At 42.9% G+C, this 15698-nt stretch overlaps 1 protein-coding gene across 4 annotated transcripts in view; it reads right to left on the bottom strand.

Moving 5' to 3' along the window:
• Positions 1-10606, bottom strand: part of fgfr3 (fibroblast growth factor receptor 3) — a 75505-nt gene extending 64899 nt beyond the window's left edge. For all 4 annotated transcript variants that reach the window (XM_035674052.1, XM_035674053.1, XM_035674054.1 and 1 more), the window contains exons 1-2: positions 10166-10606; positions 5220-5445 (exon numbers count right to left, since the gene is read on the bottom strand). In XM_035674052.1, the coding sequence (XP_035529945.1) occupies positions 5220-5367 (148 nt within the window). In that variant the 5' untranslated portion in view covers positions 5368-5445; positions 10166-10606. The remainder of the gene's footprint in view (positions 1-5219; positions 5446-10165) is intronic.
• Between the last annotated feature and the right edge of the window lie 5092 nt (positions 10607-15698).

Genomic DNA, 15698 nt, shown 5'->3' with positions numbered 1-15698 from the left:
ACTAAATAATGATGGAGAGATATACTGAAATAGGTCCTTAGTTTAGGCTTAATCCTTGTACAAGAAAGTAGCTTTCTGAGATGGCTGAGTTTCAGCTGACATGGTTGGCCGTCGGGGCACTTGGGAAACTTGGGCGGACCAGAGGGCTCTTTGCACAGACTAGAGGGGCATGAGGCGGACTTTAAGGGGCACTTGGACAGGCCACAGTGTCACTGGCGCAGACTAAAGAGGCATCTGGCTGATCAGAAGTGCACTTGGACTAGAGGGAAATGTGGCCCCACAAGAGAGGGTTGATGGACTTTCCAAAGGAGCAGGTAAGCAGACCAGAGGGGCACTCTGGTGGACTAAGGAGGCCAGAAAGTTAATTTAGAATGACAAGACAACATTTGAGCAGAGAAGATGGACGCTTGGTGACAAGAGGGTTCAGAGTGGGACTTGGGCTGACAAAAACAAACCATGGAACAGATTTACACACATCCTGGTTAAAAGGGAACCATACGGTGAATCCAAAGTGCTTCTATTAGTAGGAGGGAGAGTTTTCTGAGGAGTGTATTCTTTAACAGTTGAGCCCAAAGACGGCTGTAAATTCAGTTTGTTTTCACTGAAGCTGCTGGCTGAACACAATATATGCTGGACTATAGTATACACACATGCACTGCCTTCAGGACAACGCTGCCACTATCAAAGACTGACAGAGCACAGGAGAGGTTTTCAAAAGACAACTGTGAGTGTTGGGGAGAGGGGGAGAGGAGAGAGTGACTGTTAGGGAAGACAAATGAAATATGGCAGAGAAAAAGAAACAAGGAGAGAGAGAGAGTGACACTGTGTGTGTGTGTGTGTGTGTGTGGGTGTGTGTATGTGAATTGTAGAGCCTGAGCGTAAATCTGCGGATGGCGTGGTTTTAACGAGTCTCCTAACGACCCAAACAACCCCTGCTGACATTTACAGTCCTTGCCGGGGGGAGGCAGGGGGTCAGAGACCTCACACAACCCCCCACACCCATCCACACACACACACACACCACCCTGTCGTTTTCTGTCATGACACACATATTAGCTTTCTTCTCTGGTTGAAGGGCATACTGACGACACACACCCACACTGCACCCCCCCCCTTCACACACACACAGACTCTCTGCTATCCTTTAATTTTTATGTTTCTCTCTTTTCATCTTCTTTTACTGCCTCCCTTTCATAATCTGCCTCTGCTCGTACAGACATAACACTCACTTAACTGCAGACTCCACGTAGTTCTGCTTTGTCACACACACACCACAGCACCACCACCACCGACCACACCCACACCAGACGAAGCAATGGCCTAAAGCTGAATGTGCCACTTGGTTTAGTGACGTCTGTCGTTTTCACCCAGAAGAACCATGTGGAGCAGCAGGAGCACAGGTAGTCTTCAGTACGACGCTCCAGAGGGCAACCGGCTTAATCCTGTGTGGTCAGTACAACTACTACAGAGGGCGAAAGAACGTAAGCACGGCACACCACCCCACCCACGACACACACAACAAGACCAGCACCCACACAAGGACCACACACACAAAAGCCCTGTGGCTCTTTGTCATAAGTCTCTCACACCGCGTCAACTTGGCCCCTCAAACATTTTTTTTCCCCCCGCAACATTTGGAAATGCCACCAGCCTTTGGAGAAATAAACAGCGCCGTGCTCTGAGACAACATTATGGTGGACTTAATGGAAACAAGGAATTACACTTGACACACACACACACACACACACACACACACACACACAGCACAGAACAGACCACAATGTCCCCTTACGTCATACAGAGAGCATTTTAGTAGTAGAGTAGTTCTGTTTTATTTGGGCATTTTATTAAATTATTAAGTGATCTGTTTATGTGGCATTCTGGGAGATCTCATTTTCTTGGTATGTTATTATACACCATTACTTATCAGCTTATCAAGCATGATGTATTGATTTCTGATCAATAAAAGCAGTTTTTCTTCGATAGAAAGCTATTTTGTCTTCCCAAAAACATACCTACAGTGGCTCACAGGGGTCGTATATTAATCTACGACAGCTCAACAAAAACAAGCAACACTTTTGAAATATTAATAAGGCGGTCCAAATTGCAGCCCAATTACTTTTGATTTGTATTTACGGACGTGCTGTAAACTTTCAAGGGCATTTTTGTCTATGACGCCTGCTCATTTCTGACCCTGGCGCAGACAAACACATTAATCCACATCCCCCCCACTCAGTTGCACACACATACAAACACAGAGCATTACACACAGAAAACACAAACCTAAGTGACAACTTTGCAGCCCAGCGCTGTGGTGGCTGAGGGGAAATTGTGCCATCTGCCAGTAAACGACAGTCATTTTATCCCTACTGCTCGTCCATCTGTGGACGTGGGGAATGCGGCTGGAGGCCAGGAGGCCGCGGGGGAGACGAGACGCAGGCCGGAGATGCCTACCAGGCATGGAGGCTGCTGTATGTAAGCTTAACAGCTTTCTTTACCTCCTTACTGTATTATATAGGAAAATACAAGAACGTCAAGAGGATACAGTGGATCCTGTAAGATACATTTTTAACTTCTGACCATGTCTGACAATGAGATTCAATATACGGTCTTTAAAGTTGCATGATTTAAAGATAATTTTTTTAAGTCTTTATTATTTTTATCAATATTCTCAATTTGGGGGTGAATGTAATCCTACAAGTGACTTGAAAATATGAAAATCCTGAAACCTGAAGGTATAAAAGTTTATAAAAGTACCAATTTCCTTCATATTTTCATTCAAAAGTGCCATGGGTTGTGTGTTTATAGAGAAGAGTAGCTTCTCATGGGATTTTACCTTTGACCCCTGCACTCTCTCTTAGCACATTGCCCTGTGGCCAATCATTTCTGCAAATGATGACACACGCTTTCTTCTGAACATGTCCCTCAGTGTGCAGGCCATTTTTGTTATATACTGAAATTAATAAATTCATTTCTGCACGTGCATAATGTTGAAGAGTTCTTGAAGAGTAGTGTTTAATTTATTTAACAGCATCTCTCATGTGATTGAAGGGCTTATAGCTTCACTTGCATGACAAGAAACATCAGATATTTACTGTTATCAGGATGAAACAAAACTCAGAAATAACATCTAGACAATATGGGACATCAAAACTCTCCATTAAGACCCAAATGAACAGCTACTTGGACATGTTAAACTGTTTACTTTCTTTGGGGCATACCAAGGAACAACTTTTAAATGCAGGTTTTCCAGACTGTTTTTCTGTATCTGTGGTGATGAATGAACCTCTGTCACATCAGCGGTGGATGACACTGAATGAAGAGGACAATAAATGAGTCTAACCCACCTTTCAAATTAGATTTTCAGCATCATACTGAGCAGAAACAACTTTCTATCCCAACAGGAAACATCTCTGATGGAAACATGGCTTCACATATTGCGTATTTTCACCTGACCGGCATGCACCTCACATCAAATTAATCTTCACCCCCGAACATGACAAACATTAGCAACTTGAAACAATATCCTCTTCAGAGATGTGCCCTGGCTAGATTTTCTTCTGTCTTCATATCATGCAGGTACGTGGAGATCACAGCCTGAGCACCCGCCACCCTGAGGGGGTTTAAAAAAACACACTCTGCCTTTTGGACTGTGCCAAGCATGATAGGCTGTGATGGCTCCCAGCAGGGAAGGCAATCAGGCGGACAGAATCACAACACGTCTATTGTAACATTGGGGTTTTACATTAGAGAGGGCAACGGGGGCAGAAAGAGGAGAGGAGAGGGATCTTTTGGCTATGAAGAATGGAATTCACACACAGGTAGGAGGCTGTCAGACCAGCCCGACGCAGAGTTGTTTTTTAACCTTTTGAAAGACTTTTTGCTTAAGATTACATCTGAACAATTTTCTTCTAAAGCTGCTAATGCAGAGGCCTAAAACTGTAACATACAAGCTCCATTCAAGTTTTGACTTTTTCAGGTCAAAACTTGAGACAAGAATGTTTAATGCTCCTCGGGTAGTTAAGTCCTCATTTTTGTGACTTACGTCTAGTAGACTGTGAGTCTACTTCTCTGATCTGAGCTCAGTTGTTTGGGTAGAAAACTACAAACACATGCACATTTATATGTTCTTACATACACACACCCACACCCACAAACACACATTGGGTATCTCAGCTTGCATAAGACTCTGGGCCATCTCCAGAAAGCGTCCCCGGCTCCTTGTCTTTCTTAATGCACTGTACTGTGTCAAAGACTCATTTTAAATAACTCTCACTTAAAAAGAAAAAAGGGGGTGGGGGGGGGGCAACACTTGGCTAACGCCTCAGAAAAAGATTACTGCGCTGTGTTAGTTTTTTTGCGCAATATGGAGAGATTAAAGCAAACACAGTCGACGTTTACTTTGGATTGATCTTTGGGTATTTCTCTGCCTCCAGAACAAAGAGGGAAAATCGCGCTAAGCTCAGCGAACCGAGAAGAGTCCAATTAAATCTTCCTCATAAAAAAAAGAGACTCCACCACATTCGTATAAACAATAAATGTTCCTTTTGAAATGCCCCTATTTGAAGTGATGAACACACAGAAAACTGAACATGGTTCTAAGCAGAAGTCATATTAGCACAGAAAATGAAGCGCGGAACAATAGAGGAGGAGAAGCGAATGTGTATGAGCAGCTAAACGCTGTCTTTCTTGTTTTTGGACAGGCACCCTTTCAAGCTTATTTTATCCTGGTTTATGACTGAGTGTAAAGGCAACAAGAGACACAATCTGTGCTGCAAGAAAAGTGTTGCTTTAAGTTTTCTTTTCTCACCACAAAGATGCTTGTTCTGTCTGTCTAACTGTCCAAAACCAGAAGATATTCAAACCACAGTAATATACAGCAAAGAAAAGCAGACACTCTTCACATTTCAGAAGCAGGAACCAGTCAATATTTGGCATTTTTTCTTAAAAAATGACAAATGATTGATTTATCAGCTCATGTTTAAAAACTAATACCAAACAATGAGAACATGTGCAACTGTGTGATCCTTCATATTTCATCATGTGTTTATTTCTTATGGACTTATGTAGTATAACAGCCATAATGCTTTCATGAACATGTTTTTTATTCTAACAGTGAGTCAAATTGCAAAATGTTGGGGTTTTATGGTTTTCCTTGAAGACAGTTACCAGTGTTGAGTCAGCAGTGGTATCAGCAGGTTTTTGATATTGTATCGTACCTGTGGGCTGAGCAGTGGGCAGTCTGGCCGGAGCGACGCAGAGAGGCAGGAGGAAGGAAAGCCAGAGTGAGCACCACAGAGCCGTCATTCCTCTGCACGACGAGGTGAGACGTAGAGCAGCAAGGCCCGACTCAGACTCAGACAACATCCTCCGTTCGCATGCTGTCCAGCAGAAGGGCGGCCTCCGACGCCGCAAGAAACAATCCAACAACTCCCCGCCAATGACCTAGAAAACAACAACAAGTGGGAGGGAAAAGAAAAAATCAGTTGGAGCTGAATGGTAGAGAGAAGGCTGGATGTTCCTCATGAGATTCAGAAACAGATTTGAAGAAGGCAGAACTTGCAATCAGTGAGAAAAACAACAAAGTCTAGAATATGAAAAATAGGACTGCAAATTGAACACAGCACAAAGAAGCGCCTTGGGGTCTGCACACATGCTGCAATATTTTGACCTGACATTCCACACAGATTTCAAGGATTAGGGTGGAAATCCTTCTTCGCAGTTTTTCTCAGAAACGTTCTCAGAGCAGCTGATCATTAAGAGGGATGCATAGGAGCTCTAGTGTAGGAACAGCTAAAGAAACCTTTATTATGATACCCCCAGCCTAGAGCACAAGTTCATTAACCAATCAATTAACTCTGCTTAGTTGAGGAGAGAGAAAAATGACATAATTTCAGACCTAAACAGCCTGTGATTCTTTCCACGGGACTCTTTTCTGCTTGAGAAACCCTTCTGCATGGTTTAGCAACCGATTGACATGGATTCACTAATCTTCCTGCAGGATGAGGAATGCCGAAGTCTACAGTATCAGTTGCCCAACGTGCCCGACGGCTCACAGGAGGAGGAGGAGAAGGAGGAGGAGGAGGAGGAGAGTGCTTGACGGCTACGGCGAGCGACGGCGGAGTGCTCTGCTCTCTGTTTGCTTAAGCAGGGAGAAGCTGGAATGCACAGAGGTTTGCGGAGAAAGCTCTGAGCGAGGTGCCCAGAAAAGCAAAGCACAAAACCCCCCACATGCACACACGCACACACACACACACACACGCTGGTTAAACTTAAGCAGCTCTGTCCAGCTTCAGAATAGCCTTGGCTGTGAGACGTCCACCCCGATAAAAACACCCGCACAGGTTTTAGCGAACACACACGCAAACATCTCAGTGGGCTTTGCTTGCACACACAGAGGTGTATTGTACACATACACAGTCCAGAGAAAGGTTGTGTTGTCTTAAGTCTTAACAGTACTGTTTTTCTTTCTCTCAGAGGACCTGTGACCCACCTTGCTCAGCACAAACTCTGCAAGGCTCTGTTTGCACATTATCACTCCTCAACACAGAAAACACCAACTGGGGGAACTTCACAAGACACACATGGGTAGATAAAGCAGCACAGACACAAACACACACACACACGCACAGTTTAATCTAAACACTGGCACTGCACCTTTCCTGCTCCAACATACTGCAGCCTTTCATGTTCTCTTTACGCTCTTCTTCTACTCTCTCAGCCCATCCTCACTGTCTTCTTACACAAGACGCCTACATGCTGCTGCAGTTTGTTTATACAGTATGATAAGGCCTTCGCTCTCCAGGCGTGGAGGTAGCTGATTGCAGGCCTCTCCGATTTGAAACTTTTTGTTTTCTCTGGCAGGCACAGACACACACGTGAAAAAAAATCTCAGCTTTTTACATGGGCACTTCACTTCGAGGGCTGGCAAAGCTTCGAAGATGGATCATGTCAACGTGCAGATCTGTTTAGACAAGCAGCATTACATGTGACATGTGAGAAGAAACCAGAAAAAACAATACCAGCCGCAGACTAATTTGGTGACAGGTAATAGTTAAGACTACCTTGTGCACAAAGTGAATCCTTGGATTTGAGGAGTGTTGCAACATGACTGATAGCATGAAACTGGAGCAAATTAAATCCAGTGTAAGAGCAGCAGGCAGTATATATAGTTACTTGACAAAATATTAACCTTATATCCTCATTTTTTTTAAATATTGAGTGATGAAAATCAAGTAAGGACTTTTTACAAAGTGGACACGTGGAACATTAGAAATGAACTCTTCACAGCCAACTAAAAACACTTGGATTTCACTTAACAACCTCAAGAAGCAGAGAAGAAAGGAGGCGGTATGGATCCCAGAGACCCAGCGTGGAGTTCAAAGCCTCCAAAGTGTTTTCATGCTAATATTTTCTTTAAGCATGAAAGGAAAACACAAACCACCGCAGTGAATAATACATGAACATTAATCATGCAGAACTATCTTCACATTGTAATAGCTCGGAGGCAGAAAAATGTTTTAACCGGGGTTCAAATCCCTGTCATCTCTGCTCCCCTCGGTGAGGATCAATGCGAGGCGATCACATGCTAGTCACACCTCTCTGGAGTGTCAGTAATCTTTAATAATTAAGCCGGAGAATCAACAGCCGGGGCCAGATCGACTTTGTCATTTTGGGCAAAGGGGATTAGAGGTTTTTTGGGAGAGCACAAGTGCAAACAGCAGCCGGGCAGAGGGCAGATGGGTAGTGGAGAGAAAGACAGACTCAAGTGGATAATCTTCAGTATCAGTGACTCTTTCTTCTTCAACTCCTTTTTATCGAATTCTTCCCATTTATTCCTTTCTCTCTGCTCCTCACCATGTCTCCCTCTCTCTTGTCCCCTCACTACTCCTGCCTTCATGACACCACCCTCTTTTCAAAGAACACTCAAACGCACCCTCAGGTGAGAAGAGATATTGATCAGCGGAGAGAGGCAGAGAGACTCCGCGTTTTAAAGCTGTCAGAGGCGACTCCAGGTGTAAAGCGCTGCAGGCTGTGGACTCGGCTCACCTCGGGCTGACACTCAGACGGGAGGGGAGTTAAAGAAAATAAAACCTGTTCACACATTTGTCCTTAGCATGAAACAGAAGATACAGAAGGACACTTTAGTCTCTCAAGAAATACTGAGGCCACATGTGTAAACTGAAGAAAAATAGGTTGACCAAGTGTTTAAGACATAGATAACTCTCTTTGAGACTATATTGCTACATTACAGCAGATACCATGGGAAATTGAAATGTTATAAAACTACAGTCAATATAAACTTTAACTGCCTCAGACACGTTATAAGAGCGTACAGGGATGTAATAGTGAAGCTGAGGGGAAAAGGGAATACCATTAAGTACTATAGTGCCACTGTTAACTTTCTTTTGAATGTTAGGTATGAGTTCCTAAGGAAATATAGGACTGTTCAGCTAAAAATCAACCCCGATAAAGTTTACAATTGTAGTCCCAGACACATATTCTAAAAGACAGGAGTCCTGCAAACATATAATAAGATGTATATATGCTAAAAAAAAAGGCCAGATAAACTTACTGCTGCAACACATCAAGTTTTTAATTTTGGAATATGACGGTAAATTACTGTTTGTGCATGAAAAACACCAGCTTTTCTTCTCAAATTAGACAAGTCGGAGCCAATTAATGTACTATTCTCCTCCTTATAAAAGATAAAGAAAAAAGGGACCCCAAACCCCACGCAGAGGGATGGTCTCAGGCCAATTTCGGTAATGAAAAGAGGCAATCAGAGTCTCATTTGGAACCGAATGTGTCTGAGGCTCGCTTCTGATTGAAAACGCTGCAAACTGGCATGCGTTATTTCTCGGGTCAATAGATACAATTAATTTGCAGCATTAGCCCAACTATTATCACGCGCACGCTTGTTTTATGGCTCTGAAATTTAATAGGCTAATGCAATACAAGTCCCAAATCTCATTTCAGACCCCCTCTCGTAGGATGCCATAATCCGGTCATTTTCTCCCGTGATGACTTGACATGGTGGGAGTCAAGGCTGAGCTGAGTGGCCAAAATCACCATCTGAATCCCATTGCAGCGCATGTGTTTGAAGAGGGGATGACTGATCTGGTGCTGAGGGGAGAGAACCGCACGGTTCGTTCATTCAGAGGGAGGGGGGGAAAAGAAATCTGCTGCTTTCTGGAGAAACTTCAGAGATGATCAGAGGCATTAGGGAGCGCGGCTCTGTGAAAGAGGCTGATGTGTAATTCATATTTCTGCTCCCAACCAGAGAAGACGTCACTGTTGCAGTGAGGAGAAAAGGCGTGTTCGTCCTAACGAGCATAGGATGGCGATGAAAGTCGATATTTTACTTTTTGACAGTGAAATTACACATGGAAACGTCTGATTGATGGTAAATGGAAACCGAACTCAGATTAGGCGCATCTAATGGGCACCCACAACCCATCCTGGTGGACACATAAACGTGCGTAATTTCATAATTCATACATCTGCTTTTTCTTAAGACGCCTCCACTGGGTTTCACATATTTTCCACCATTCCAGGAAATTTCTGGAAACCAAATTGTCAATATTTTAAACCTGGACAGCATGAGGCGGGTCACTGCGTTAAGAATGACTTTTGATTATGAGAAAATACTTTAGGCAAGTTGATTTCCATGGAAAACAAGGGAACGTGAGCACAATCAATTACCAGTTCCCGCAGCGTGCGTAATTTCACTAACCTGCGCCACACGCAGTGCAGCCAGCATTAACAACCTCAGAAACAGAGACATATGCGCGCTTTCTCCAAACCAAATATGCGCAGAACACGTCCATTACTCCGCTGACCCCGGCGGAGACGCGCCGACTGCGCACAGACCCGGGACGGAAGAGCCGTTCCCTCCACGGCACCTGTGCTGTGGCGCGGCCGTTTGGGCTGGTCCCGCAGCTCCACGCTTCACACACACTGCACACACACTGCACACACTCTTCAGTAGAACACGGCTACTTAACGCTGAAAGACTGGAGAGCTCAACCTGTCTGACTCACATCTACAAGGAAGTGAAGCTATTTCTCTCATAACTCAGAGGCTGCAAAGTTGTTCGTAGATAATGATAATGATAATAGTAATAATAATAATAGTAGTAGTAGTAGTAAAGTAGGATACTTACCCAAAATATCCGTTTGACAGCAAATCCTCAGCCTTCAGATGACAATGCATTGAGAAGAAAAAACAGTCGTTATTCTCCTGTAAACTTCATAAAAACCCACAGAGACTACTTTAAAATCCGTAAGTCCTCGCTTCTCAGGGAGCAGTCAGGCGACAGTGGGGGAAAAAAAAGTCTGAAATCCACCTCACGACTTGATAGCGAGAGTCCTCGGCTCGGGCACCGCCGCTCAGAAAGACAACTTCTCCACTAAATCCTGTTTTCCAGTGCGCGCTGCGGTCCAAAGTGTCCAAACCTCCAGAATGCGTTCATCCTGTCGTGCGCGGGGCAGCGTGGAGGAGGCGGACTGGACGCACTGAACACGACTCCTCGATCCTCTCCAGCGCGGATGACAGTCGGTGTGTTTCGTCGCCTCGGATCAACCAACTCGGACTGGTGGCTCTCCTCCGCCGGCTGCCTGTGAAGTAGGAGCTGCACCGCGCTCCCGTCAAGAGAGACCGGTTAGGAGACAGGAAGAGTTCCTGTCTGTACCTTCAAAATAAAACCTTGGGATAAACCAGTGACGCAATGCTTTACTGAACGTTTAATCAAGCGCATCATGTATTTGAATTTGAATATGCCTCAAAACGACGTATGGTATGTAAAGGCCATGTTTTATCATTTGAAGTGGTTCAGTTGTTTTTCAGTAATATAGAATGGAAAGGAATGCATAGGTTGGAGTTAAATAAACGACAGGGTCTGCCTTTAAATCATGTGTTGAATTCATAATGTCAATGGTTGAATTGAAATATATATTTTTTATTTTACATAATTTCCTTGTATAATTTGCTTCCCTGATTTTTGTTACTTGTATTAAGGTGTTTATGAAAACTTTAATATATATATATATATTATATATATATATATATATACATATATATATTAAAAACAAATTCTTGGCACTCAGTTGTTTTAAAATGTGCTAAGAAATAATGATAAAATAAACAAATAAGAAACATGACATAATTGTATGAGTAAATAAAAGAAAAGCTGTTAAGTACATACAGCAAGCAGTAATTCAGGTGGATCATAATTAAGCTATCAAAGGAATCACAACCGCACAAAGACTTTTATTTTGAAGGCTGAGCCGCCAGATGCATTTCGGTGTCTGAGACTGTGTGTGTGTGTGTGTTGACGCTGCTCTACCCTCCAGTACCACCGCAGGATGCCTCCTGGCTGCCTCCGCTGGGCTGCGCACCGCCGGGACAAACAGCAGCAGCAGGGGGAGGGAGATCAGATTTCGGCGCGCCGCCCCTCCGGGGCCGCTGGAGGCAGCAAGCTGCACATGATCCAAGCGCCTCCCACCTCTTCTTTAACTAAAACTCAATGAAGCCAGGCGCTGTAGCAGAGTCCAAAGCTTGCTGTATGGGCCTAAAAAAATGAGTACTTTACAGTCCGTGGTGGTCAATGTTGGGTTTGGGGGACTTGAAAGGGGCTCTAGGTGGTCTTTGGGAACTACATTTACCATTATGTCACACTGTGGAGTTTAATGTGACAGTGAATGTCTAGAGATTGTTTACTGTGACCAGAGAATTCAGTTATCTCCAAGGGCACCATTAAAGGATAAAATCCAGAAAGAATCAGGGGGGCCAGAGCTGCACAGGGGCCCTGGAACATGTCAGGGATTAGAGATCATTTTGTGTGTGAGAGCTGCTTTTGAACTCTCTCGTGAATCCCTTGCTTATCTCCCTAGATAGATTTTTAACAGACAATTAAAAGAAGTAACCAGAAGTTTTGGGACCTGGATCTGACAAATCTGGAATTCTCTTTCCGAGTATAGAGAAATTTGGACATTTTAAGAATAAAATCAACTCTGCTTTTAATACTTCTGAATAAAATATGATTTAATGGGTCCAAGAGGAGAGTTTAAACATTTAGAAAACTCTGCGTGGTGCTACTTTTTGGTTAAATTATTCCAGTGAAGTTATGAAGTTGGTAAAGATGTTACGATTTTGTTATTCTCATATGGTTTAACCTTATTTAATGTCTGATGTTTTACCTTGTTTGATGCAAGATTTACTGGTCCTGTTCTTTAAATGCTGCACATCTTCCCTTTGTTTGGTTTCGTGTTATCTTACTGTAACTCTTGCATTCAGCCATTTCACTATCATTAATTGTTACATGTTAAACACTGGTAACATGTAAATTGTGTCATTTTTCATGCAGAATTGCCTTTCCGTCATTAGAAGATTGCAACCAGCTCAATCCAATGTTTGACCAGTCAGCCCTAAAGTGTACTCAGTGAACAGTAAATTAGCATTAACCACCCATTTAATCTGCCATATACTGCAGCCTTTGGGCTAATTACTGCTGTCAGGACAGAGGTGATTGCACTCGAGGCTGCTTTTAAACAACACGCCAATTACCGTCATCTCTTAAACTGTGTTTTGAGAAGGCAACTTTATGACGCCATAAAGTGAAGCGGCCCTCTGCTAAGCGACTGTGAGGAGGCCGGATGGAGTGTGCCGCTGTCATCCATCTGTGTTTGTCCTGCAGAGGTGAGCACTTCACTGTGATCTGTGACAATCTACTTCAACACGTCATAAATAACAGAAAGGAGAAACATCATCAGATAGATAGGATTTTAAACTGTTTGTTGGTCAGACAAAACAAATACATCACCTTTGCCTCTTGGAACTTGTGATGAGTATATTTCACTATTTTTAGACCTATTTTATAGACTGAAACAGTCCTTCCCAACCTTATTCATTACCCCTTAATACGAAGCCACGTCATGCCTCGTATACGTTTATGAAGTGTGAGCAAACTTTCATTTGAATAATTTTTAAGAGGCCTGAAGAGCTAAAATGATTCAGTATTTCACACGCAAAAAGTAAATATTAAAAAAAAGTAAGCCTAATTTGTGCAGCAGAATTTTGATTTTATTTAGATTTTCTTTCTTTCTTTCTTTGGTACCCAAGTAAACGTCATGCAACATTTGGATTTTTATTGCAAGCCTTAAGGGAGTTCCTGGCCCCTAGGTTGGGAAGCTCTGGACACTACGAATCATAATCATCAGTGTTTATGGTGAAATCTATGTCAAACAAGAGTTTGAATGATTTACTTTCCATGTAGTTACAAGACATTTACATATTCTTTCCACCAAGTCAGATATATCTTTTTTTTTTATTTCCAATAGTAACTATTACTTGTATGTTGACTTGAATAGTATTTGCAAGATATAAAGTGATATTTACAGTTAGTTCCATATAAACTTAACAACATGTGACTGCTACTATGCTATAGGCTTCACATAGTTTCCTCTTTTCTTGCCTTTGTCCCTTTTTTCTCTGGGCCTCAGACTAATTACAGCTGAGAGAAATTTGAAAAACTGGTTCTGTGGTTGCATTTTCTACATCTATGCCACATATTTGGTATTTAATCAACAAAATGGCTCAAAACTGAATGATAATGACAATACACTTAATTTAGAAAGCCTATAAAAAAAGTACTCATGTTTGTAATAAGCATTGACTCTAAGTAAATTAAATGTGACTTTTCTGACCCCAAACAAAAGAAAAAGACCCTTTAATGTTTAAGTAAAAACAGATTTTGTCAAAGCGATCTGAGCTCAGCTAAACTAAATCATTCTCTGTGTGGTGTTACAACACTCTATGGCAAATTCCTTCAGAAATATCCTACTACATACAGGTGCTTCAGTGCTCAACCTCATGGGAAAATCAAACAGGAAAAAAAACGGGGTTCTCATTAAAGCAAGTGAAGAAGAGGAGAGCAGACTGATGATGAAGGCCGGGCTCGGTGACCCTTTGGACTACAGTTCTCTGTGAGAAACGACGGTGGGAGGGAGGCGAGCTCGGGAACAAAAGCCAGTCGGTCAGGAGGAGAGGTCATACAGATGGTGAGAATGCTCAGTCAGACAGCTCGAGTACTGATGGGCAAGCTGACCAAATGACCTCCTCTTCACACACACACACATACACACACACACAAACACACACACTCCTCAGCTCTCCACAACTGCCCATGTTAGTAGGAAAAACAGAACTCCTCCCCGCACCCCCGCAACACCCTAACATCTAATGAACACACACAAACACACACACACCCATCCCCTCCACTTACATTCCTCATCCCCCAGGGAACAGATCAGCGGGAGATGAAAGGTGAGGTCTTTTCATTTAAAATGGAGTTAAAAATTAAACAACAACAAGAAGGCCTCAGAGTTCAGTTTGATTACTAAGCTGCGATGAATTTAAAAACCTCTCCTTCCCAGCAGTTTATTTGGAACATTGTTATCAGGGTGCATATTTTCACTGATAACCCCGTAAAAGCTGGTAGCAGTGACTGTTTTCTCTGTGAGCTTGGTGCGTGTTGCATGTTGCCTGTGTGGGCAACAACCAATTGACTCGCACTGACTGTCTGTGAGAGGTGGACAAAAGCAGCAGGACTAATCATTAACATGAGTGACTCTGGCCGGACAAAGATGCAGCACAAAGGGAGGGAGTTGATCACCGAGGCCACTTCACACTCGACTAGATGCTGTTCTCTGCTCCGTGCGGCTGACCCAGATACACAACAACTGTCGCAGTTTGTCTCGGACAAACATATACAGTATGTTTGAGTGTGACAGCACAACCAGGCAGTGGCTCCCATCATGGGGGTCAGGACCCCTCCAATGGGTCACAAGATGAATTGGAGGGGTCGTGAGATGATTAAAGTCCCCCTCTACTCAAAAATGTTTTTCTTTTTGTTCTTGCCGTTGGTTTGAGCTTCACTGTGCAGGAGGATGTATGTGCACAGTCTGACATTGCGGGGCATGAACGGTGGCATCACAAAGAGTTTTGGAAGTTCTTCCAGTATGCAACTTATATAAATGTGATGTAGACACATGAACCCACCAGTGAATAAACACTGGGAATGGACTTTATAGTGAAGTAGGAGACATCCTGTGTCCAGCAGGAGGAGATGCGGAGATGCATTTTAATGTGGAAATTATACATATTTTATTTATTTTTTTCAGAATTGACATGCTGAACAATTTCTTATCGTCAATCAGTTGAAGAGCTACGCTAAATGAATAACTACCGTAATTTCCGGACTATTGAGCGCACCTGAATATAAGCCGCACCAACTAAATTTAAAAAGAAATAAAAAAATTGTACAATATATAGGCCGCACTTGTCTATAAGCCGCAGGTGTCCACGTTGTAACATGACATTTTTACACAGAAAGATGTACACAGAAAAGATTTTTTAAATTTTAATTAAATAATGCTGCCATCTTCCAACGTTCACCATCGATTCATTGATGCCAAGCTTACGTGCAGCAGCCTATTTTCCTTCTTCGAACAGCAGATCGATTGCCTTTAACTTAAAAGCTGATCTGGCTTTCTTCTTGTGTTTTCCATGATGAGGGTGTGGCTGATCGCAAAAATGACTGAATTAATTAATGAATCAAAACTGAATGATTCAAAAAACAATCAACACTGCGTCTTCCTCGGCGCATTTATGTCTTCCAACCTGTCTGTACTCGCTCT

The sequence above is a fragment of the Morone saxatilis genome, unplaced genomic scaffold (genome assembly GCF_004916995.1).
Source record: "Morone saxatilis isolate NCDOM2014 unplaced genomic scaffold, NCSU_SB_2.0 Contig3, whole genome shotgun sequence".
Lineage (NCBI taxonomy): Eukaryota > Metazoa > Chordata > Actinopteri > Moronidae > Morone > Morone saxatilis.
The sequence above is the reverse complement of the archived record's forward strand: the minus strand, read 5'-3'. Positions and strand labels throughout refer to the sequence as shown.